Source organism: Opisthocomus hoazin, chromosome 12 (genome assembly GCF_030867145.1).
Source record: "Opisthocomus hoazin isolate bOpiHoa1 chromosome 12, bOpiHoa1.hap1, whole genome shotgun sequence".
NCBI lineage: Eukaryota > Metazoa > Chordata > Aves > Opisthocomiformes > Opisthocomidae > Opisthocomus > Opisthocomus hoazin.
This window is the reverse complement of record NC_134425.1, coordinates 1,604,180-1,630,672: the sequence shown is the minus strand read 5'-3', so window position 1 is coordinate 1,630,672 and position 26,493 is coordinate 1,604,180. Positions and strand designations below refer to the sequence as shown.

The following is a 26,493-nucleotide window of genomic DNA, read 5'->3' as shown; positions in this document are numbered from 1 at the left end:
ACAAAATGTAGAGCCAATGAAGAAGCGACTCCAGGGACAAGTTGAAAATTAACCACTTGGTTAGCTCCACCTCTCCAACCAGGAAAGGGTGCTCTCAAATTTTTTTCTAAGTAGGTCTGGAGACCCCTCAGTTATCTTGAAGCTGCATCTCCACAGGATTTTTTCCTCTACTTTGTTTTGACAGGTCGCTAGACTCTGGAAAGCTCCTCTGGCACGAACTGAAGATTTTAAGCGCCAAGGTGATAGCAATGAATAGCGTGAAGGCAAATACACTGGTGCATTTATACAAGCAGCTGAAAACTCTCTGGAGTCCACCAGCAGTGCCAGCACGACTCTGCAGTCTGGCTGCCTGCACTCGTAAAACCAGGAATGATGCATGTAAGTGTATTTCATTTTATCAAAATCATACTGGATACCTGCATGAGAGATGCAGAGGTACAAACACGACGAACGTAGTGAAGGGTTGCTCTTCTTTCTTATTTGTCAGCTAACCAAAGAGGGAGATTTGAGAATGTGACTGAAAGATTAAAGAAAAAAGAGTGAATAGAATGAAAGCAACTAGAGACATAAGTACCTTATTGAATTGCATGATTTATCTCTGTGTGCAGCATTAAAACATTGTTCTTTGTTATTTCTACTGTGTCAGTGTTATTGGGTTGTTTGTGATTTTCACTTGTCACTACAATGAAGGAACAGACTATACAACAATTAATTTTTAATTTCATCCTGCAAAGTTTTGACTGGTTTCAGTGAAAAGTGTTTATGTAAGTGTAATTCAAAGCACATCTAGTGCAAATTGATTCTGAGTGACTTTGAATTTAATAGACACTACAATGTTTCATTTTGAAAATGAGGCCTAATAGAAGTACAAACCACAAAACCATACAACTGTGGTGTATAGGAGAACTACAATCAATCATTTCCTGAAATGCAGGATACCACTAGAAGATGTCAAAGATTTAGTTATTTAAAATGCTGATTATCTACAAATAAGATGAGGCCAGCCAGAGGCTGCGTGTCTACTTGCCTGGGTGCAGATAATGTCAGCTGGAGCAATAGTAGAGAGTAATTTTTTACATCTAGGAAATCCTTTTGCTTCCTGGTTTTTTTTCCTCTGTAAATGTATTCAGCTTACTAACTTTTCCCAAAGAACACCCAGATCCCTCCCTACTGAGATGTGATTCATTTCTATTTAAATTATTATTATAATTATAATAATACATTATTATATTTACTTAACTGATGAGAAAACAGCTGATTTTGTGACATATAGAACAAAGCAGAATGGAGACAAGCACAAGGCTTTGTTTATGTTGAAAGCTAGAAGAAATATTCAGTAACTTTCAGTGTTTAACAGCTCTATACTTGTAAAGGCATTTTTGAAGATGACGCCAAAATACTCTGCCACTGAGTGACTAGCATTTCCAAAAACCTGGCAGATTAGCTGCCAAGTGCAGCGTGCACTCTGCTGTCTATATTCCTAGACCTGGAAGCTTTATGTAATATATACCACACAAGGTTCCCCGTCACTCAGCACATCAGAAATAATTCAGAGCAGTTCTTATACAGTGTTTGTACACTGCTTTTCAGATTCAGGTATAATGTTTTTCAGAGTTCTCAGTCTACATTTTCTCTTTTTTTTTTTTTCTGCTACTCAGAATAAAAAATGTGAATTGTATTCTGAAAGCTTAAAACAAAATAGGTACTTCAAACTAGTAGCATAAGTTGTTAATACAGCGCTTCGCCTTCATTTTAAAACGTTGGTTTTTTAAATCTATAGCAGGTGCCTAATTGGTAGAAGCAAGATTAACATTGAATTGTGTTACTAGTGAAACAATCAGAAGAAAAAGCCTAATTCATAATGCAAAATTTAAATGAGTCCCGCATGCTTCCATGACAGTATTTTTCCCTTTTCTGACCTATGCAGAGCTGCTTAGTATGGTTTGAAAGTCTCTTAAACTTTTACTTCCTTCCTTTCCAGTTTTTTTCTTTACAAGCATGCTCAGAAATATCATTTTTCCCATTAAAATAATACTCCAATAGTCACAAGCAATGTCTGTATCACTCCTTTATCTGCAGTTCATCAGCAAACGTTTTCAGTGTTGGAGATTCAACAGCTACACCCAAAACCTGTGCCAGTAAGTGATGCTTGGGCTCACACAGTACTGCTCATCACATGCAGTGATATGAATTACTGCTTCAGAGTGGAAATCCAGAGAATCCACTGTAATTGTGGTTAAAAAGTTCTGGCATTATTCTGTATTTTTATTCATTACTTTTTATTAGTCATTATTTTTATATTTGAAGACACAAACTAAGAGTGAATATTCACTGCCAGTCCAATGACTTCCAATCAACATCCTTCATTAAAAAAGCAATGAACCCCATGAACCAGCAGCACAGAATCCCTCTACACAGTTACTAACTCTTCTGCTTGTTCAGTATTAACATAGCACAAAACTTTATGACCTATAGAATTAAAAACTTCATGAATAGAACATATTACAATTAAGTGTTACATTTCTGTTTCACCAGTGAAGGTGTTACTCTTGGAAAATTCTTTGAAATTGTTCAGTGGAGTAAGACGGTATGTTGGTGAAAAGCAGAGATCTCTAGATCTCCACATGTGATGGAGAAACGAATTATTTTAGGGTTACCCCTGGTCCAGCAGTTCCCAGTAAGGGACTAAATGATGCCAGCTTTTTTTGCTGTGGACACTCGTCCATGGGAAACTATACTGAGAAGCCAAAACTCACTTCGTGGTAACAAACATTCCAGGAAGAGTTCATACGAGGCTGCTCCACTGTAAGACCACTGCTGATTAAATTAAATGCAATTTCTGTCTAACTCTTTTTACTCACATTCCTCTTTTCAATTTAGGGCAGATGCTATTTATTACTTATATCTTTCTCTACGCCATGACATTCATGCAGGAAATGCCAAAACAAACTGATTCAGGAAAGCACTATCTTTGGAATGCCTGGTTTCGGCTGCCAGGGAGTAGACGCCAGCTCTGAATAAGCCAGCCTGTGGGTTCCTCCATCTGGTGGCTAGACCCTGCGCGCAACACGCAGTCAAAGCAAAAAGCACATTCCATTCCATTCCGTTATTCGCAGCTGACAGTACAAACAGCCCTTTCAGCGACAAAAACCTTGATGAAAGAAACGGTAAAATTGGACTATTGAGATCTTAGATAATGTCTTCGATGTAAAGTTCACCCTTTTCCCAAATTTCATCTCTTATTTTTCTCCCCTCACCCTTCCCACACACGGTAGTCTCTCACCGAGCTGGGTGGTGATGCTTTCCCTTGGCAGTTAACTCAGACATTTGCTGTCAGGACATAGGTTAAACAATTCAAAGGCTGACACTTTCTAATGCCTTTTCCAGATTGCCGTTGTGTCCCTACAAGGGTGAAAGTATTTTTCTGCACTTCACTGGGAAAGAACCAAAAACATTGCTGAGAATCATGGTGTATATGCAAAAATTCCTAGTCATGCGGACTATTGCAGTGGATGTCTGTATCAAGCCCTGTGGTACCTTGTAACAACACATGAAGGCAGTGGTTTCAGACACCTTTTAATACAATGGAGAGGGAGTTGCTGGAAATGCTTTTCACAGGGATTTTAAGTCTATGGAGTATACCCTCACCCTAGAAATTATTGCCAGAGCAGACCTGAATGGCTTTTGTTTTCTTTCTTATCCTTTTAGAAAAGTTAAGAGAAAAGTTGAATCTTTCAAGGTTTATTTAAAGAATTGTGTAAGTACAGCAGTGACAGACAATCCAGGTGTGCCATCTCCAGGACTGCACGTACAACTGCAGTAACTACACAAATTGTCCATGAGATATCTTCCAAGCCCTTTCCATGCTGACTTACTAAGCCTGCATGCATAATTTTAGCAAATGTTTTTATACAGAAAAGATAAAGCCTCTGTTTGCTTTACCTTGCCAAATGGGATTACCTCCTCCTTATCTGGACTTAGCCTCAGCCACTGCCTTCTCATCCAGGCTCCTATCTCAGCCAAACATTCTGGAAGCAGAGAAAAGCTCAGCATTTCACAATCTGCTGCTGCTTTCCTGTTGAGCTTAGAGTACTCTGCCAGTTACATCCGTTTGATAAAAAGCACTGGACTGTTTATCAATAAACTGGCCTACATCACAGTCCAAATCTGACATCAACTCAGCAGAACTTTCAACACCTTGTCACGATGGGCCTCAGCCAGCCATCACTGTTATCCTCCAAAATCTTGATTCATACTAAAAAGCTTCAAAGAAATCAACCTATCTTGGATTTCCCCTGCAATACTCAATTCAAGTGGCTGAAGCAGAGCCATGGTCCTTTAAAGCTGAAATGGCTCATTATTGAGTTTCAGCAATATATTTGTTTTTATTTTTCTAACTCAGAATGTGTTGCTATGGAAAGCACCCGGGCTCAGCTCAGGACAGAAATATATTCCCTTCAAGTGGGTGGGGTTCGCAACTGTTCCCACCATGCTGTCCTGCCTGTTTTACTTCAGAGCTGGGTGAAGCTTGTTTCCACATCCCTGTGTAAACAAATCAAAGAGCTTTATTCAACAGGTCTTTTTTTTTTTTCTTTTTAAAGATTAAAACCATAAAGACTGAAATCCACTGAAGCTGAGTCATTTTACCCCTCGTTCTTTCTTGACAACCACCCGAATTAATTCTCATACTTTTTCTTCTAATTTGGTAACCCGTATGTGAGAAAACTCTCCTCCTGAAGATACTTGAAGGGAATTTAAAAATGAAACATTGAAAAAGCTTTTGTCTCTTTCAGTCCAGTTTACAACAGTGTAAATTGGCAGTAAACCCCTTCATTTAACTGAATTTATTTTGGATTTTTACCATAGAACTGTGGCCTTCAAAATATTTTCTTGGAAATTGTGTTATAAATTACGATAATGCAGTAATATACACAACCTGTATTTTCATCTGATTCTTGACTCCCACCCCAAAGCTTTTGATAATTGTATCAATCCTAAATTAACTTTTTAACATTACTGCAAACAGGCCTGTTAAAAGCACCCACAGCTGCAATTAATTATAGAAAATAATTCAGAAGATTGGGACTATTTGGATGGCTCTATACAACTACTTCAGCTGGGAAAGGTAGGAAAAAAACACAGTGCAAATATAAGAAGCCTCCAAATACTATAAAATTAAATGGAGCATCGCTGTGTCTGTCTGGAAGGTTTTAAAAAAATAAATCAAGCACAGATTAGGTCTGTTTGTGGCAGATCTCTTCACAGATGACTCACATCTTGGTCATGCTTGTTTTATTACAATATTTACTACAACTATTCTGACAATACCATAGATATGCATGTAACAAAGGTAAACAATAGACTAGACCCTTCCTCAGCGAGCTGATCATAAACGAGGTATGCATAAAGCAAAGTGTGCAAACTGAATTTTATCTTAATTCTCACCTTTTTTTTTTTTTCTTTGCACATTTGAACACAGATCATCTAGTAGATGAGGTTTCTATTTCTCTTTCCACACAGATTCTGTGTCACTTTAAGTCATCCAGTAGGCCAATTGCCAGATTTCTGGTTGCAGCGTTCCCTATACGCAGAAACCACTCTCAGTTCAGCAACAAGAGAGCATAGCTGAAACCTCCCAGATGGCCCAGAAACAAAACAATTTTGGAAAAACATGAGAACAACAGTGATACTGTAATTCTGGCTGCTGTTGTTCTCTCCAGCTCGCTGCATGTGAGCCGTGTCTCTCGCACAAACCACCATCTCTAGCTGGGACACGGCCAAGGAGAAACCCTGTTTCTTGAATGGCCCAGAAAAGAAGATTTTGGCCACAGTGGCTAAGTGCTGGGAACAATGTTTAGGGCTTATGTTTTCATTTTGCACAGGTAGTTTTTGCCTTTCTGTCTGCAGTTTCCAAAACAAACTATCTCACTGCCACTGAGCTTGTATTTTGAAGGTTTTTCTTTAACCCCCTAGAAAAAAAAAGGGGGGGGCGTTAATTAAATGCTTAAGTTGTACTGAAATTTATTCTCAGTAAATAGCATGTGCACTTAAAAACTGGATGTGACTGATTCAGAAGAGAAACAGAAGTGTTGTAGGTCAAAATTATTTCTCTTTAGTTTTGCACCTGAACTGCCCATCGTTTCCGAAAGCCTACGCCATAACAACTTTTCTTTGGTTGTGCTGTTCAGCCCACAAAACATGACTCATTCTGTTCAGCTTAGTAGCTCCATAATAAACTTCACATTTTCACAACCTTGCAGGATCAAATCCCTAAAAAGCTTCACAAAGCTTGGTCATCTTAATGCCACAGTGTAAAGCTGTGGAGTTTGAGGCTTTTTTTCCAATTGCTTTTAACGTACAGAAAAGTGACAGTTGTACAGAAACCAGGTTACGCTCTGCAACAGTAAGCATCTACACCACGATACAGGGCATTTAGAGGACACATCACAGAAGAACGGAACGTGAAGAAGTAATGACAATCTTGTTTTGTTAGTAGATCAGAATAAACCCCAGTATCTCTTGTTTATGCTCAAAATTTCTGAAGCTATGCCTGAGCTCCCTGCTGCAATTAAGCACGAAGCTCATATTGGCTGTCCTCACAACCAGAAGGTACCTGCTCCTCCTAAGTGGCTTCAGCAACTGACACGTCTGACCTGTGCTGAATACAGTTGCCTAACCATGATCAATAAGCCCTTAAACTGTGATTAAGCCTGAAGGAATAACGATGTTTATGGGCAGCAACTGTTTCCAATTTCATCCAGTACCCATCTCTTAAGTTACAGGAAGCTGTATGCTGAGGATAGTAAGGTTAGCCATCCTGAAGAACACCAAGAGTCAAACCAAGAATTCATTATGTTTGCAACTGAATCCTACTATACAAAAAAAAACCACCAAAAAAGCCTGCACTTTAAAGAAGGCACGTTGGGGGGGAGGAAGTAAAATGAAATTTAAACTCAGGTTTAACATCCTAAGATCACATCCTGTTTGTCTTCATACCTCTCCTCATGACCTGTTTTCTGATCATGAAACCACTCAAAGCAAATCACTCATCAGATTTCAACCTCCTCTTACTCAGCTCAGGAGTACTTCAGATATGTTATGCTGTGAATGCAATGGAAGCTTCCTACACAGTGTTGTAAACTAAAGCAAACACTTCTTGGTAGACTCTAGTTGTCTACCTAGTCTTCTCTCCATTTCAGTAAAACATTCTCAATGCTACGTCAGGTTCGTCACGAAGATTCAAAAGTACTCACTCGAACAAGATTAAAAATCCCTGAAGGGTAAATGCAGATATGCAGAAGGATTGTAAGAGAGTAACCAAGAAATATGATTCAAAGCAGGTGGCAAGATGAAGGCCAGGAGCTGAGGTGTGATGTTCTGCCCCTGGCTGCCCAAAGGACCCGGCAAAAACGAGGACACTTACTTCATCTCTGCGCTTTCATCGCCACTGTCAGCTTTCTGCAGGCTTTCCCTTTTTGCTTTGTGTTCCTCCCTGGCAGCTGTAACGCAGAAGAGGTGCGAGGAGTAACCCAGCTTTCAACCGGAGCTCCACCAGGGCCTGCCTCCGGCGGGGCCAGACAGACGCGGGTTGAACTGGCCGCCGTTACCATCCCGGGGTGGGCCTGTTTTGGCCTCCAGACTTCGGGACCGATGCAGTCGGGTGAGGTGGCCATAGTGTTCACTTCTCCCAACGTCTGTGTGTGCAGGGCAGGGACGCCGTGCGCCAGGGCCAGCCGTCTGTGCGGGACAGGGATCCCGCTCCAGCCCACCCTCCGCTGGGAGACACCAAAACCCCCTACTCGAGCAAAACTAACTAGGCAAGAATAAATGCTAATCGCTCAAGGCATGTAAACAAGCCCCGACACTGTCACCCTGAGAGGAAATGTATTTTTGGTGTGAGCCAGGCACAGGGATAAGCCTGACCATGGGAAATGGCGAACACGCGCCATGGGGCACTGGGGGTCTCTTCTCTAACGTTGTCACAGGATAAAATGCCGGTAAAAGCCCGCCCCTGAGGGACAGCCTGCGGCCGAGCTGAGGCCGCCCTCACCGCCTCGCCTCTGGCACAGCAGCCGCCCGCTCCCCTCAGGGTGCCATGGCGCTGGCGGGGGGGGGGCCGTGCCGGAAGGGGCCGCGCCCGGCTGAGCGGCCGCGCCCGGCGGCTCCGCGGACTCCTCCGCGATGCTCCTGCCGCTGCTGCTGCGCCGGGCTTGGGGGGCCGCTGCCTCACGGCGGGGGACGCGACGGTGCAGCCTGGGGGCCTGCGGCTCCTACCGCCTGCGAGACGTCCGTGAGTGCCGCCGCCCTCCCGCGCCGCTGCCCTCAGCGGGGGCCGCTCCCCTCAGCGGGAGCCGCTCCCCTCAGCGCGCCGCCCGGGGACGAGCTCCCTCAGGCCGGGGCTGCCGTCGCCCTCCCGCCACCTGAGGAGAGCAGCTTCGCTGCGCAGAGCCCCCCCCCCCCCCATCTCCCGCTCTCCCCGCCCGGCTTCATCGCCCCCCGCCCGGGCCTGCCGTGTCCCCCCCGGGCTGGGGGGCTGCCGGGGCCGCCAGAGTTTGTGTAGAAGAGGCGGGGACCCTGGCTTCGTCCGCCACGGTTCCTCCGCCGAGACGTGAGGGAAGGGCAGTGGCACTGCCGCAGGCACTTTGCTGCGGTGGCCTCGCTCAGGCCGATAAAGTTTGCTCCTTACTGAGGAAACCGAGGGGGAAGGTTGTTTAGCTGCGCCTCGTGTGAGTGGTTTGTTAAAAGATTTAATTTATCTTTTTTTTTTTCTTTAACCTCGCAAAAGGCCGTGAGCGGTTGCGTCTAACGAAGTAGCCGGTAACGCAGTGCTTCAGAGGCTCTCGGGTTCAGTGAACAGGCAGGGGGCAAAACACCTTGGTCCAAGGGTTGTTGGTGAATGAGGTCTCCCTATCCACGCAGTTCTCAGTTCCGTTTTTCCACCAAATCCCATGCAAACTGTGACCTTGCATCTGCCCTGCTCGAGACCCCAAGCTGCCCCCAAAATTGGTAGTTCAGGGTTTTACAGGTGCGGGGATCAGCTCTAGGTCCCGAGGGCGTGAAGTGTTCTTGGTCAGTATCGGTGCTTCGGGAGCACGACGCCCTTAGCAGCGGCGTAACCCCGAAGTACGCGTAGGCAAAAGACCAGCACCTTGAACAGAATATTTTTGCTTTGTAGTGGGAGTTACCGTGTGTCCGGTGCGATCTGATGTGGGTTGATGGTATTGGTGCGTAAGGAAATCTGAAGTGGTGTGGTGAGGCTCTGGCAAAGCTGTAAAACAGAAGCCACCTTAAAATCACTTGGCAAGAGAAGGGAAACAGTCTTCTGACAAATAAGGGGGCAGAATTTCTGTGAAGAGCTTTTTGCAAATGCAGGAAGGTATCAACACAGTTGTTTGTCAAATTTCTGCACTTCCCTGTGTAGCTCTGAGTCATGCAACAGGCATGTATTATTTTTTTTACTTTCCTGTGCATCAGCTGACTTGAATTAGCCTTTGGAGCCAATGTGCCAAAGCATCTTCTCTTGCCAAAAAGTTCTGAAGTATTTAGTTGAAGTTCTGTATTGCGCATTAGAGCCTGACACTCTTCATCATCTTCCAGTGCATCCACTTTGGCAAAGTCCGCTTACAGTTCCGGGGGGCAGCCGACAGTCTCCTATCAATATCCAGTGGAGAGACAGTATTTATGACCCCTTTCTGAAGCCTCTGAAGATCAGCTACGACCCAACAACGTGTCTTCACATCTGGAATAACGGATATTCTTTCCTGGTTGAATTTGATGATTCTACTGATAGATCAAGTAAGCAAAACTCAGAAAAATCTGTGTAATGTGTTGTTAATGCTTAGAGAGGAGAAATATTTGCATGCTGTAAAACTTTAGGTTCAATAACCACACAAATGTTGAAAATGAATATACAGTAGAAGAATGCTTTAGCTAAATGCAGCTTTGCAGTGCTAGGAATTGTAATACAGAAGTTCTGTTTAGGCCTCACTTTTACTATGTATTTATTACCGTGGACATTGTGCACAAATCCCCTGTTGTGCATTGAAATTGGGTCTTACTATACAAACCTTCATGTCCTGCCTTTTGGTTAGGTCTCGTAACATCACAGCGTTGTCTACGTGACTCAATCTTCAGTCAAGTGTATGTACTTAAATGAGATTTCATCATTACACTTTATTAATCTGCCACTTACCACCTTTGTGGTGTTAACGTATATTTAACGTGTTTGAAATAATCAGCAGCAAAATGACTTCCAGTTGGAAAGCACACATAGTTATCTCAGTAAGCTTTTGGAGAATTAAAGAATACTGAGCCGCTACCATAGGCGCGAGGTGCGTGTGTTCTGGTTGTCTTAGTATAAGCAGGAGGCCATGCATGTGAAATCCAGTTATACATTCCATTAATTTGTTGTGAATAGGCGCGCTGACCTGAGCAGCTAAATCTTTTTAAAATGCTCAGTAGATATTGCTCCCAAATTCCAGGTTTTGTTCTTTTGAAAGTTGACTTTACCGAAGGATATTGCTGATATGTGTCAAGAAGACGTTTCGTAAAGGTAGGTAGCAATTGGTCAGGGATATTGTGAAGCACATGATTCATGTTGGTTACTCAACTTGTTCTGGAGGGAAAAATTGAGGGACCCTGGACGAGTTTGAACCCGTTTGATTGGAGTCTTTTATGTGTAAGGTGACTGCTTACCATGAGAGACGCTAGAACTTCGAAAGGGATTTAGTAATGCTCTTAGGAAGAGGAAGCTTTCAGCATGCTACTAAACAAGTGCTTTGTCTCTGCGATACCAGTATTTTTAGTTGGTGTTTTGAAAGAGGCTGATAAACAGTGCTGCAGAAATGGTAGTGGGGGAATGCATGGAGCTTTCAGGGGTTTGTGTGACATTTGGGGGTTTTTATTGTTTATAGCTGTTCACCCAGAATATTAGTTTCCAACCAGGGAATATTCTTACGCTTGTTCATTTGAGCGCTGTGATATGTAATGAAGAAACCAAGTAGTGCCCTTCTGTTTTTACAGTACAAACTACTATTGCGTTGGTAAGGTGGGGTTAGAGGAGAGACTAAGACGGAGACAACACTTGTTAGCTCGTCAGTGATTTTAACTTACTAACTTTAGATTGGTTTTGCTTTTAATTTAACAGTCTTTTACTTTATGCAGCTGTACCCCACTATCTGTTGAGGATGCGTTCCTGAAAAGTGTAGTGGTTTGCACTTTGATGGATAACAAAGTAATCTTTTTTTCTGGAAGGATTGGTGTAATGGAGGGGAATTACCTGCAGGAGGTTGAGAAATACACAATATTTCAATATAAGGGACAGTTTTTATGACTTTGAGGCAAGCATGGAATCATCAGGACTGTCTAAAATTAGAGGGATGCTGGCGTTTCGGAGGCTGGCTATTCGGAGTGCATCACAGCTCTGAAAGATCTTATCTGCTTCATCTGTGAGACTGAACACTTGAGGTAAATCTTAAGTGTGAGCATTCTTGCTGCCTCTTTCTGGATGGCTGCCTTCTCATCATCGTCATCTTCCTCAAATGAAGTAAAGTCAATGAAGGCTGAGGGTGGCATTGAACGGTCAGTGACAGGACTCCAAAATGCCAGAGAAACAACAGATCAAGGGATGTTGCTATATAAATGGCCAGGTTTTCAAGTGCCTACTTCCCTCCTCCACCTTTCTGTCTTTAGTGTTGCTATTTCTGATTTTTCTTTCTGCCAACTTCTGTCTAACAATAATAGAAATCCAGAGAAGGCAGCTTATGAATAAACAAAAAAAAAGCACAACAAAATTGAAACAGAAGATGAAAAAGACAAAATGTAACGTGCATCCAGGATAGACAAAAATGCCCAACTCCTGAGATGAGGCAAAACAAGACTCGAGCAAAAGATGCAGGTAGTGCTGCCATGGGTGTTTGCTTATGGGCAGAGCAGGAGGAGGAAGAAGAAAGGGTGTGGGGAAGGTATGTACAGAACGTGGCCTTGTCGCTGTGCATGAATGCCATCTGCTGCAAGGAAATGAGACTGAAACGAACCAGGGCTACAACAAAAAGCTGCTGTGGTTGTTGTTAGAGTTCCTTTAAACTTCTATTTTGTTTTGAAATTATTAGGACTGGTACCTTGAGAGGGAATGAAATGGCAAAAATGCTTGTAGAAGGACTGTAAGTTCCTATTTGTTTCCTGTCACTTTCTAGTGTCCACTGTAGGAACCCCATTTTCTACGTATGTGTGCCTGTGCCCAACTTTACTTGCGAGGCAAACATCCAAGTGAAAGTGATTATTAACGTGAATGTAGTCACTTGTGGGTTTGCTTCATCGCCTAATCAGGAATGGAGAGTGTTAGAGTGCAGAAACTTCAATTCTGAAAGGCTTGGCAGTGTGGGCCACATCTTCATCCCATCCCTGAAAGTTACCTTGGTGCATCATATTTTGTTAGTGATAGTCAGTATTGCATTTATGATAAGAGCTCAGCAGCGGCGCATGAAATTATTTAAATGTCAATTTGCATAGCTTGTTTCAACTTTTATCACAAGCAGGCCTATCAGAATTTCAAAACTGCTGGCTGGCTCTCAGGAGAAAAAAAACAAAAAGCCAAGAAAAGCTCTTAATGCCTCTCACTGTTTTCTCCTTAGCTTTAAAGTGATTAACTTACTTTCAAAAGTAGTGTTGGGATTATGTACTTTATACAGTGCTTTGCTATAAAATTTAATCATGATGTACCATTAAGTAAAAATCAGTAAATGGGTCTCTACAGCTACGTGTTTGTTGTTAGCCCTTTGAAAGTAATTATGGTCTCTCATTCACCAGATGCTGTGATGTAATAACTAGCAAGAAGACTTTGTGGGATATTCCTGGTTCAGTTAGGAGGAAATGAGTAAAAACCAACACTACACAGAAAACTAGACACAGACTTTTTTCATTCATGTATTTGCAAAACGATGAGATACCTTCTGAAATCAGGAGAGAAGACTGCATGTTTACGCTTACTCCTGGTGAAAAAGTGCTTTAAAGCTTCCATAAATTCAGAATCTTACCCATAGGCAGACTGTAGGTTTAGATGCTTTGTGGAGTTTAGCTGGAACAGTTACAGCAGGCACAATGTTAGCATATTTCTGGCTATGCAGGAAGCCTTTCAACTTTGGTTATGCAGTCTGAAAGCTGCGTTGAAGCAGAATAGTATGTTTGGATTTTTGTAGCTTGAAAAAAGGCAGAACTGAATATTTGACACAATGTACTGATTCTACTGGCAAAACTGGGTTTTGAAGTCTTGTATTGTCAAGGGAAATGTAAATATTTTTCATAAATATTGAGGCTTTGCTGGGATGTCATTTAGTAGATGCATCTATTGCTTTGTCATAAGTGTTGCTTCTGGCAAGGCAGTTCTTACATGTCTGCTCAAAGAGAAGAGCATAGAAGGTAACGTGACTCTGCCAAACTTGGATGTGAATTGGGAAAAAACAATAATTCCCTGGAGGGGAGATGGATGAGGAGACTATTTAGCTTATCATCTTCAATTTGATATAGTTCATTCAGACTGTAGGGAAGAAGTGTGATGTGTTCGCCTGAACAATTTTGTCATAGCAAAGTAAACTGTAAAAGTAGCCAAGTGATAGGGGACTGTTTCAGTTAAGATAGCTGCTGATTTCTTCCCTGGACAAATGTATTTCAAGCAAGATCTTGCTGTGTTACTTGTGTGGCTGGGTTCTAAATGATGTTTCTTAATCTGTGTGTTTTGTTTTGTTTTTTAGTAATCGTTGGAGGTCCCTTGGAAAACCAATACAGGCTAAAGCAGTTCCACTTCCATTGGGGAGCTATAAATGAGTGGGGTTCAGAGCACACGGTTGACAGTAAATTTTACCCGGCAGAGGTATGAAATAAAATGCTGAACAATGCAAATACTTATGGGGACTGGAGGCTAGGGTCTGTGACCATACTGTATGTTAGAAAACTCCCTGTGTGAAGGATTGCAGCTTCCTGTTAAGGATCAGACCTGGTAGGTGCCACAGCTCATCTCCTGTTGTTTTAGTAAGTTCATATTCACTGTATTTTCTGGAGAAGAACAGTCTTAGAATTGAACATTGGCCCCATTACTGAAAGTTTCAGTATTGTTTTCTTCTCCCTGAATGTCCCCAGGGGTAGCTGCTGGACAAGCCAATGGCAGGCAGCAAAGTATCATTTGTATTCCAGCCCCGTCTGGATGGAGTGGCACAACTCTGCTTGTCCTTCCCCCTTTTAAAGGGGAAAAGGATGAGACAGAAAGGAGACCAAGGGCACAGTCATGTCTAAATGAATTCCCAGATCCCAGCTAAAGTGGTACAGATCAGGTAGACAGCAAATACTGAGGTAAATATGCAAGCTCAGATCTCAATGAAAAAAATGTAAGTGCTTTACCTCTGAGCTGCAGTAAGCTAAGAGTTCAGGAGGTGTAGGATCTCTTTTCTTGGGGGTACGATGAATGCCCTGCCTCTCAGCTGCTGTCTCTAATGGACCTCCAAATCTTCCAATCCTTACTGCTCTAAAATCACTTTATTATTACTAAACACTTGCAGAGAAGCAAAGCACATACTAAATACTCTTTTTAAAAAAATACTTAAAGAGAAAATGGAAGATTATCTATTTCTCGCACGCATACCTGTAACTCAAGAGGCCTGGTCCTGCTCACCTTGTATACAGTAACTTTCTTGTGTGTGTGACCCCAGAGCCTTGGCTAGTGTTAGAAAGTTTATTCCAGTTATCAGCAATTTTTTGTATGTTTCTTAAAGTCATTAGAATAATGTACAACAGAGTGCTACGGTAATATGGTGGTTATCATGATCACTCTGTTTTTTGTTTACAACTCTTAAGCAATCATTGAAATAGCAAAACTTTTGTGATTAAGTACTAAGGCAGAAAGAGTAAAATAGAATAAAAAGAAAGAATAAAAAGGATGGAGCCAATGGGGAAAAATACAGGTTAAGTTGCTCAGAGAGGAAAGTATGACAGGTATAAACACAGTCGCATGCCAAAGATGGAGAGTTTGAAAAGTGTTTATTGCTTAGTTTTTGAGGAGATGTTTCTCTCCTGTTAAGGTGTTCATAATGATGCCGGGCAGCTTGGCAAGATACATTTGTTAACAGCGAGAGAGTATGACTGAGTTTTGGGGCTGGTGCTGGCTATCTGTTCAATATGCAGAACCCCACAATGGAATGCTTGTATTGGACTGTAAGCAATGCTGTGGAAACTTACGTGCAGGAAGATGTCCCTGAGCAGAATAGCATGCTCTGCTCTGCCTGTTAAGAGATGGAAGAGTCGTTCAGTCCAGATACACTAAGCTTTTTTTGTGCCTTTAACTAGCATTCCTGTAATCAGTCTCCCACAGACAAGATCCCGTTCATGTCTGTGAAATGTAGATTATGGGTCTTTGGCTATTGGCTTATTGGTATTTGGCTATTTAAAAAAAGGCAAAAAATGAAGGGAAGTACCATTATTTTCCAATAACATTTTGGTCCTCATTTCTGTCGTGTGTGATTTCTGACGTGGCTCACTGCAGTGTCTGAAGTTGCCAAGGACCAAATGTGGCAAAGTCAAGTTTCTTGATATCATTGCTGTGCTCTGTGCATGTGTTCATTTCTCATTCATCTATATTTCAGTTGCATTTAGTACACTGGAATGCCGTTGTGTACCCAACTTTTGAAGAAGCTGTAATGGAAGGTAACGGTTTGGCTGTTATTGGAGTCTTTTTGAAGGTAATTTCCCTTTGTGTAATAAGCTGCTGCCTTTTTATTTTCATTTTGTTAAAACTGATTTAGGACAAAATACCTCTAGATTTTTGTTGCGGTTTTCAAAAAATACTGATGAATATAGATGTGTAGAATGTCAGCGGAATGATTCTCTAACTCCTACCTGTCTTCTGCAGCTAGGAGCACATCATGAAGGGCTGCAGACACTGGTTGATGCCTTGCCAGCAGTTAAACATAAGGTAGGTATTTTTGTGTCCCACGGGTTATCACTCAGGATAGCTAATGCAATCATTTAGCATAAAGAATGACATTCAGCATGAGAATAGCAAAACACTAATAAATGCTTTCTTCCTTAAATGTCAGTAGGGGGCCTAACTGACACCTTGGGTGGACTGTTGATTATACTGGAGGGGAGGCAAAGCTAATTTTTAAGGAGGACTTGTATACTTTAAGCTTTCCAAACCTCTTGGTTTAAGAAATGGTGCTCTTGAGATTGTATCCCCTCAGAAGGGCAGGCGCGTGTTGGATTGTTGCCCTCGCTGAAGCCTGCCCTTCTGTGAAAAGAGATGCCACTGGATTAGTTTTCGTATGTTGTTTAACTGGAATGAACTTCCTGTGCTGTGTAAAACGGTAGTTTATTTCTTACAGAATTAAGGCTTTCTGATTTTTGTCTGATCTTTGAGCAGGAGAATATTTTCTGCTTTTCTTTTAACACTGTAAATTTTCTGCTAGGGGAATGGGACTTTCTTCATAGCTGGTTTCTGACTTCTGCCAGGAGAGGGAGCGCTGCGCCTGTGGTACTGCTCAGAAGCAGCTCATGCTCCTCCCGGTGCCGGAGCCTTTTTGAAAGTACACACAAAAAAACAGCCATCAGGATTTTTTCTGGCTTGTAAGCACATCCAGTTGAAGTTGCTGTGCCATTATTTATCGCAGTAAGGAATTTTTTTACCCCAATAAAACAAATATTTATGGCTGTGCAGTGAAAATTCTGCCAGATAAATGCCCAACAAGTCCATTCGGTGCCAAAAAGACCTACAAAAAAAAAAAATCTGTGAGTGCACATCCGTTATGAGAATATAATTTACAGCATATGAATTTGTAAGAAACTAAAGATATTTAAAAAAAAGGCAGTATCAAACATTGGGCTCATCAAGCTGCATGTGGTCTGCTCTGAAAGAGGTCTCATTTCCAGAGAGTGTCGGTCACCCAGCAACTCATCAGGACTTGGTTTAAAACCTGCCAGCGTTGTCGCTGACTTAAGCACCAAGCCCTGAGGCACATCATCCTGGTGAGGAGGAGGAGGAGGAAGTTCAGATAATACCTGTTCTGATGTCCTTGCACCTTCCTCTCTCACATGATGGGTCAAAGCTCTCACCTAGAATCTGTTGTCCAGGCCCGTATTTTTGAAAAATTCTTTACTGTAACATTTCTCATTCTCAGTGGGGAACTGCTAAAGCCTATCTAAGGAAAAACAGGATCTTCCTTTCCTGCATTGCCAGTATATCCTGGAAATACCCCAGGAATAAATTGCTTGTGTAGGAAATAACGGGCTCTGAAGCTCCTACGTGGTGTCTGATATCTCACTTGTGGGAGTGCATGTTCTGGGGACATGAATACTTGATGCAATTGAAATAAAATTTTAGTCCTCTTCCTTTTCCCCGCTGCCTAGAATCACACAGTGAAAAGTAAAAGCACTATTGTTTGCAGTCTATTAAGTATATCTGGCAGAACTATCTGAACTTATTCCACCATTTACTCTTTCTTTTTCCTCTTTGCTTCTAGCTGCCACAAAGATGTAGTCAGTTCTTCCTTCACACTCCTTGTTTCTTCTGCACTGAATTCCTAATGGCTTGTGGGGACAACAGAAATATTTAAATTTTGTCTACTCACTAGCTGCTTCTTATGCCTCAAACCCAGCTTACCAATTTTGTACAAGTTTATGGAGTTTTAAATTATTATTTTATGTAGATCATTGTTAATATTCACAATACCTAATTTTTCATATGCATACATAACATGTATACTGTTTAATCTCATTGTTAAGATCTTTTTAATGCTTCTGTCTTTTTTCCTCAAAATACAAGTGTTAAAAATAAATTCTTTCTGGTGTTTAGGACACTGTTATTGAGTTTGATGTCTTTGATCCCTCCTGTTTGATACCTTCATGCCCCGATTATTGGACCTACGCAGGCTCTTTGACTACTCCCCCACTTACCGAATCAGTCACATGGATTATTAAGAAGAAGCCAATAGAGGTTGATGAGAATCAGGTAAATCTCATGCTTATGTTTCAAATCATACCATACCTGTTTGACTGCCTGCTGCCCTGGACGGGAAGATGCACAGAAGCAGTTGCTTACCGGTGCCAGTAATTCTCTGTGAATACACAGGGATCAGTGGCTGCTTCACACACAGTATTTGCATGGGGAGGTATCCTGACGTTAACAACAGCTAATATTGAAAGACTTGAGACCTCTTCAGTAAACAGCTGAAGATCCTTCTCCAGCTCTGTTGTGATCTGTGGTAAACAATGCCTTATACTGGGAGCTGCCCCTTTGAAACTTCTAAGGCTGTTTATTGGAATGCTTGCTCTCCTTGCCAGGATGCAGCCCTTTTTGTGGTAGGGAGGGAGGAGAAAGGGCAGGTTTTGTTAAATTCCAGACACTGACCTTTTGTGCATGTTCTTGATAGCCCCCTTGGGCGGGCTTTGAAGATACCGAAGGAATGGTGGGTGGCTCCGAGTCCTTCACATGCCATTGTGATGGCAAGAGATAGAGTAAGTCCCCACTTGGTTTGCTCCTTTGCCTTTGTAGGCATGTTACTCTATATTTGGCTGTACTGTCCTTGAATTCCTTTTTTTTTAATTCCCCTTTAGAAAGGACAGACAAATGAAGGTTTCAGCAAATGTTTGTATTACAGAAGTTACTTCAAGGGGAGGAGTTCGTGGTTGATAGTCTGTTCTGACACCAACCCAGACTTCTCACCATATGCCCTCTACTGCTTTCAGTTTTAGTACTTCATGCTTCAATGTGATGTTATTCCTTGGTAGATGTGGGGTCAAGTAGGAAATGGTCAGGACTCTTAATTGGAGTTGTACTACAATCGTGTGTTTTGTTGGAAGTTTTCAGGATTTTTTTGTCCGTTTAAAGAAGTGGAGTACTTTGAGTGGCATTACAGTATAGAACAAGTCTTGGAGATTGTTGCAAAGCAAGTGAAAATGAACAGCCTCAAAAAAACTACCATTTTTTCATGGTTTAAGAGGCACTGAAAGTTTGCATTGTCCCTGTTCTTTGAGGGTTTGATTAATAATGAAGTGTCAGTCCAGCAACATGAGGCAAAATACTGATTTTTTTTTTTTTAATTTTTATTTTTTAATGCAACTTTTGCATGGAGCTAGTCCACCTAGAAAGTCATGCTCCAAACAAACACTGACTCTGAAGAATAGGCATGTATGTGATCTTAGTGGTTTAGTTTGCACAAAGGAACAGAACGGGAAGAACTGAAGACTGTTAACAAAGCAGAGAGAGCTGAGTGCGTAGTGTGTCATTCTTCTTTTCAATTGAAACTTTTTTTCTTTTTTTATCCCTTGGCTCTTCTTCACTCTCATTGTTTTATGGCATAGAAAGGCTCAAAGTTTACTTAACATTGCAGTGCCCTTGTGAGCATTAAAAGCTGATCTGCTGCGTACTTTATTTTAATCCCCAGTAATAAACCACTGATAACAACTATCAGTTGTAACAACTATCAACTAGATTGTTGTTTGAGGTGCCCTCTTTTCTGGGTGCCAGCATATGCACGTCTGTGTAAGATAACAGAACTCCAGGAAGGGTGTAAATTAAGAAGGCTGGAGAGGTTTGCTGAAAGATAACATATGTTCCAGTGTTTGAATGGGAATCCGTTCCGTCCCAGACAGGCCACATTTGAGAATCAGTTTGCCTAAAGATGGCAGATGACTGACAATTCATCTTCTGCATTGATACGGACAATGGCGTAATCTTTACCAGCAGGTGACAAAGAAGTGGCAGAAGTTTGTGCTAAGATTTCTCAGAATGCAAATGTAACAGTACCTTTGATTTCCACCCCCCACCAAGCATGAATGATTGTGTTTTGTCGTGAACTCCAATAACTCTCTAGTTAGTAACATCACAAAATTGGACATTTCTCTTTCTCAGCTGGAGTCATTTCGGATGCTGCTCTTTACTTCAGATGGTGAAGAAGAAAGGAGAATGGTAGACAACTTTCGCCCTCTTCAGCCGTTAATGGATCGAACCGTCCGTTCGTCCTTCCAAAGCAGGCATGTCTTGAATGCAGAACTACAGCCCGAGGACCGTGCTGAGCAGATCAGGCCGTAGATGGTACATGAAATGTCAGTCCAGACTGCAATACCAGGATGAAACTGATGTTATTTTTAAATTATTTTTCCTTTTTCTGCAGTGTATGTATACCAGGCAGTTTCAGTTCTGCTAAGTGCCATTTGACTTTTCAGTAGAGAAACTGTGGGGCTTTTTAGTTTTGCTGTTTTTGAGAAGTAAACAATATTAACCCTTAACAAATTGACTTGCTTTAAAGCAGGGATCAATAGGGAATTATTCTGACAGTTAAAGGAAAAATTAGGGCAGGAGATCTCTTCCCCTGCCTCTCTTCTGAGCTGTCCTGTGTCTCTTTAAATGCTCTTTCAGTGGCTCGCATGAATTTATAATTCCAACTGAAAAGCATTAGCAAGCAGGAAGTGTGAAGAAAGTATATCAATACTGATCAGGTCCTTTTGTGGAATTGTTCCAGAGGTCTGGGAAGTGAACGAGCTTCCCTAGTCACATATACAGAGACATTTTATCTTCTTCCTTTTTCCTTGGTGGTTAGGATGACAAGAGGAGAAGGAAAAAAAAAAAGACTTACAGAATCTAAACTGTTTACATGCTGTTGGCTGCATGATCCATGTTTTACAGGGATGCCACAGAATGTCTACTCTACCTACACCACAACCCAGAAGACTTTTTCTGAAACCTTACAACAAACGTTAGAAGCTTTTAGCTTTGGCAGCTTTTACTTTTCTGTGTGAACAATGTGCCAGGAGAAGAGAGCAGAAGAGAATTTGCCAGTATCTCAAGGTTGGCAAGAGCAGCAAATTAGGTGAAAATGTCCATTTGATCCCAGGAGACTGATCCCATCAAAGGGAAGCAAAATCAAATAAGCCCCAGGTGACCCTCCCAGTGGGATCTGGGGGGAATAAAAACCCAGCCAAACCGATTTCTGAAACCTAATCCAGTGCTAGGAGAGTATGCACAAAATGCAGCGTTCAGATACTTGAAGGATTTTTTTTTTTTTTCTCAGTAACTCATAGAGCACCAGTGCACTCTCTTCAGAATTTTGTCTTAAGATGTAGTTTTCTTATAAAAGGAGTTACCTAGCTTCAGGATGACCAGATTGTATTTATAGCACCTTACAGTAAGAAAGTTACGTGGTGGTTGAAATTTATTTGTGGACCAGACAAAACTGTTGTGTAAGCTGCCAGCTGTGGAGCCTTATCCTAGAGTTACGGTCCAGTTGCCACAAGTGTTACCTACCTCTGAAGCATACTATTGCTAGCTATCATTTTCTCTTGAGCACCTTGCTCACTGGCTTTTTATGCTTTGTTGTATTTAACGGTGTGCCTGTGCATGGAATTCATGTACCAAGTGTATGGTCAGGTTTTCTGAGGAGGAGCAGGTCGGTCTGTAGACTCATGGTGTGATCTTGATTGGTTGTATTTGAGGAGTCTTCCTGGAGAACAGATGCTACTTTGTCTGCTTCTACCAGTAAGCACAGTCCCTGGTTGCTGGTGTGATTCAGTACAAATGATGCCAGGACACTAGCTTGTCAATGCGAAATTCAGAACTTTAGAATCGATAGCTTTTTTTTTAAGTCCAAGTGTTCAGTTTAAAAGCACTTTAACACTTTTAAGTGTGACCCTGATGATTTTAAGGCTTTTTAATATTCTTGTTTAACCAATTAAGTGCCCAGGTCCTGCCTTTGTTTATTTAATAGCTCTACCTCAGGCTGTTGTAATGCTGCAACAGTTGTGCCTTTCTGCCTTGGCAGTTTGAAATGTGCCTGCGTAACCCTACCGTGATTCTTCTACATGGTCAGTGTAAGAAAATGTCTCTTCTCTCCCAGTGTAGTATACTTTACTGTGTAGTATATTCAACACAGCAGTGTATGTATTTTCAGTTCTATTACCTCTCCCAAGTCCTTACTGCTTGGTTGAACTTCACTATCTTGGTTGAACTATGCAATCTCTATCAACTTGGCTGAACTAGACCATCTCAGCTGCACTCTACAGTGTTTGGCATCGTCAGCCAGACTTTTTTTACTATGTTTCTGGTCTGCAGAACTGCGTCAGTGGTGTTTTTGCCGGAGATGGCAGGTTCCACAATAATTTTGGAAGGGATATCTGCAGTTCTGGCAGTAGGAAGAGTCCTTTTACTTTCTGCTTGAATGTACATGATCTAGTCATTGTTAAGCTTGAAGGTTTTCGTTCAGTGCTTCTGCACACACTTTTCTGAGCAGGACCCTGTAGAAAGATGGCAGTGATTCAGAATTGGCATATATCTTGTCTGTCTTTGAGATTTTTGCCACTCACTATGAGCAGTTACTGTAATATAAAGACACCTTAATGTTGCCTTCACATTGAAAAACACAGATGACTCAGCAGCACTCGGCTAGCTATAGGTAGCCTGCATCAATATTCCTATCATATATGAATGGGTCTTTTGAAGAGCTTCATGCAATTGCTTGAAGTTTTGTGGTTGCCTTGGTAACTTTCACCAAGTTTTTGTGTACCTCTGATCCATTGAGCTTGTTTCCGTAGTTAAAAGAGCTTTCCTAGAATACGCAAATACGAAATACATATTTTGTTCTTGGAGAACTACGGTGGTGTAAATGTTTAATCTTCAGATGCTTCATAATGCCATAGTATGCTCACACCCAGCTGAGCTCTCGGTGGGTAGGTTTGCTCCACTGAACGAAATTTTCTTCCTAGGTGTGTAAATCCCTTTTTGACATGCTCACCACCATGCATCCATCAGAGATAATGTTGAATATTCTATTTTCAGTGATCTACTTAAAATTCTGACAGGGATTTGCTTACTTTGTTAAAGTATTGCAATGGAAGTTTTGTTAGAGAATAGGTGTATTATGCAGTCGTACAGTTAATAAGCTATACTCCATACGTGTTTAGATAAAATCACATCCAAGTGTATAGACATAAAATTAATCAGTTTCAATTTCAGCATCAATTGTTTCAAATATCTGGAAACAGGGTCAGCACAGAAAAAAATGACTACTGTGCTACAAAAATAACTTTACAGGGATTTTCTGTTACAGTTATTTTGATGTTTTTTTTTTAGTCTTGCATTTATATGTTAGTGTTTTAGCATCTCTGGTTAAGGTAGGCAGTATCTCTGTTACAGGGTGGATTGTTGTTGAAATTAACAGTCTGGAAAGGAACAGAAAGGGGTTTTTTGTTGGTTTTGTTTGTTTTTTTAACTTTTATGTTACAATGACTGTATTGGCCATGCGAAAGCTAACTTCAAGAAGTAGAATTCTGGGTGCCCGCACGTGCTTGTAAAACAGCAGATTGCATGTAATTCTTTTGCCTTACTCTCTCAGTTGGATGAAGGGGGAAAATTACTTGATTGTTGGACTAGAGCTAATATTTGTATTGATTTTGCACATCTAAGTTAAACTCTGTTTGAAAGGTGTCTGCATAGGAATCTTTAGGTGGTTCTTTTAGATGGTACAATGCAAAAGGATCAAAGCACACATATTTACTTGTCCTTGCATAGTAATTACTTCTGTTACTTAATACTGTACTGGGAGGCATTCCTGTGGCAATAAGTCCTAGGAATGAAAAACTGTAATAGAAGTAATTTTGAAATGGAAGTGGAAGGTTTTTGAGCATAGATCTGCGTCTGTGTTGATCGGACTTCCAACTGCCTTTCAGTATTCCTGTTAAATATCACTCTTACCAGAAGTCTCTTGGTGACTTCATGGTTGGAACGACTTCATTTGGCATTTGAATGTTTGATCCATATTCCTACATTCCAGAACTCTCACACCAGCGCACTTCAGGTGTACGCCACGGCGTGTACCTGACCAGTCTTTTGTTGTCTTCTGTCACGAATGGCTTGCATTGGTATTTTTACCACAAGTCTGACAGGAGCGTATCTTCTGGCTTGGAAAGCTATAGAAAGAGAGATTGCTTTGATCTCACAAAAATCTACAGGGTTTTAGAGTATTGGAATTCTACGTGCTTACTTTTGAGGAAGGGTGCCTTTTTCTGCTCAACTTCATAGTCGCTAGTATTAGCTTTAAAATTTGAATACCTTAATTTTGAATGTCTTAACTTGTATTTCTTGGCACATCTTTGCTTTTTTGCTTGTGCATCTTGTTTTTGGGGCAGTTACTACATTGTGTATTTTAATGTATGTTAACTGCCTAATCATAATTTACTAAAATAATTGTCTTTGCAGACAACTTACGTAACAGGGAATGCCTTTTGTTTTCCTAGGATACAGGCCTTTTTCCTCAGTTTTTACCTGATGTAAAGCAACTTATAGCTGCTGGATTTTAAACTGTTACATTCATGTACAACTATGCAATAAAGAAACAGAGAGAAACCTGTGCCTGTATCTCATTGCGTAATTAAGCTCTCCAAGTTAAAAAGTAGATTTTCTGTCAAGAAAATCATACAATTACTCCTTGAGAATGAACCAGTTCATTAGGAGTGGAGTCTAATCGGCTGTCAGACATTGTGTGATACTGAAAAGCTATGAAAGACTCTGCTGAAGTGTATTATAATTGGAGTGAAAGAACAATGACCTCTCTGTTGCCGCTGTACTGATGGAAGGGTATCTGAATTATTTGTTACATTCAGCTAGATGCAACATGGGATTCCACATTTTGAGGATCTTTGCTGAATTACTGCATTTGACACTGATCATTAAACTTCACCCACCAACAAAGCTCCTTTTTCTGTTGTGTAATTGGCCTTGATAAAACTAGGTGTTGATCTGGTGTGTGGCGTAACTCTCGAGTTTCATATTCCGTGGTTGTGGCTACAAGAATCTTATCAAGTAACCCCCCCAAAAAAACCTGAGTAAAATAAATTACTTATGTCAATAAAAATTGGGGAATCAGGTGAAATAAGCGCTAATTTCTCGTGTCTCACTGCTTAGCCATGCTTAGTCTAGATATCGCATAGATATGTTATGCTTAGCTGAATTCATTCAAACAAGTTTCCACTTCTTTTGACAGGAAAGCAGGAGATTACATTCCTGGTTAAGGAACTCCGCCCCCCAAAATAATTCTAGACAATACTTTATATAAGGCCTCCCAAACAGTGCTGTTTGGTACCCTTTGTGATAAGCAAGCCGTTTCAGGATGAAGAAAAAAACGGCACGGGCCAAGAGTGAGGCCAACTCCACTGTTGGTGCTGTTTAAGGGTTGTAGAAGCTACCACCACTCCGTTTACCCAACAAAAAAGCTTATGAGGTCTTGCATTAGTATAGCTGAGATGTTTGCTAAAGAGATGGCTTACTCGGTCCCAGCGGGCTGTCTCGTTTTGATCAAGGCAGCTCTCCTGATAAATGGTTAAGAACATATGTTTGTTACTTCTAACAAATGGCCAGTTTGCTTCTGATACTGGTAATTATTTGTCTTTCTGACAAATAATTCTTTCCGTCTTTCTTTTTGATGTGACAATCTTGAAGTGTCTTGAGTGTTAGCATATGGAGAACTGATTGTATAATCAAATAGTCTTCAAAGATTCTGCAGAATAACTTGGGGGCCTGAAGAGAGTTAATGTTCGTGGTCACAACTGGTAATAATACTTAGCATTTGTGAAGTGCTTTGAAGATACAAAGAACTACATGAACCCACCCTAACACCATGACAAAGCAGGTGTTTTCTCAGCAATACAAATGGAGAAGCAGTTGCAGAGTTAACTCCGACTGATGAATTTGCAAGACAGTCAAGTATGTGGTTGACCGAGATGGCGGTTCAGCGGCTGCTGCTCCGCTGCTTCTTGATCCCAGGATTTCCAAATGGAAATGATGTCAAAACTGAGGCTGAAGCCTGCAAATTCTCTCTCGGAAGAATTGGATGTGGAGAGAAAAAGATGATCCCCTTCTTGTGAAAGTTAACGGAAATTTCTGTGAATTAGGTCAATGTTGGGCCATCGAGGAGTTGTGAATGTGTTTGTCTTAAGGTAAGAACTTACTCTAGAGCACTGGTGAAGTAAATCCGTTGCTGAATGGTTTTGTTCACCCAACTGGAGCATTCATCTGCAAAGATCTGAAGCATGCATCTCACTTCAGTTCCAACCCTGTCTGCTGGATCCTGATGTAATGAGGCCAGCACAGCGACAATCCCTATGTTGTAGGTACCTGTTTTTTCTGATTTTATGGTCCTGTGAACATTATGCCTAGGATAAAGTATGGAATACAGTGGCAAGTAAATGTTGGTAGTTCTTACTTGGAGAAATCATCAGTTCAGATTGCAGCCTTACAGCCTCTGCAGTGGGGCTAGCATTAAGCTAGGAAGCTAGAGAAAGGCTTTGGGGGTTTCAGGAAAACTGTGTGATAAATATGTTTTGCTGTTTATTTTTAATAAATTTGCATAGTCTTTGCTGTTTCTCCCGGATCCCATTTCTATTTGAAAACTCGAAAAACACGCTCGGTGCAAAGGTAATTTTTGTCTAAGCTTTCTCCCTAGGTGTGGACGCTTGTCGAAGCGG

The 26,493-nt window shown here is 41.4% G+C and overlaps 1 protein-coding gene across 2 annotated transcripts; it reads left to right on the top strand.

Annotated features, from left to right (window-relative positions):
• Window positions 1-98: 98 nt before the first annotated feature.
• On the top strand, window positions 99-26,493 carry CA5A (carbonic anhydrase 5A). 2 transcript variants are annotated; one of them, XM_009934489.2, is made up of 7 exons: window positions 99-378; window positions 9,598-9,795; window positions 13,749-13,867; window positions 15,630-15,725; window positions 15,896-15,958; window positions 17,834-17,989; window positions 19,892-26,491. In XM_009934489.2, exons 1-7 carry the CDS (start codon window positions 249-251, stop codon window positions 20,069-20,071), a joined length of 942 nt encoding a protein of 313 aa, XP_009932791.2. In that variant the 5' UTR covers window positions 99-248; the 3' UTR covers window positions 20,072-26,491. The 2 variants fall into 2 exon arrangements, with proteins under 2 accessions (XP_009932791.2, XP_075289416.1); XM_075433301.1 differs by lacking the exon at window positions 99-378 and adding an exon at window positions 8,142-8,290 and having other exon boundaries at window positions 19,892-26,493.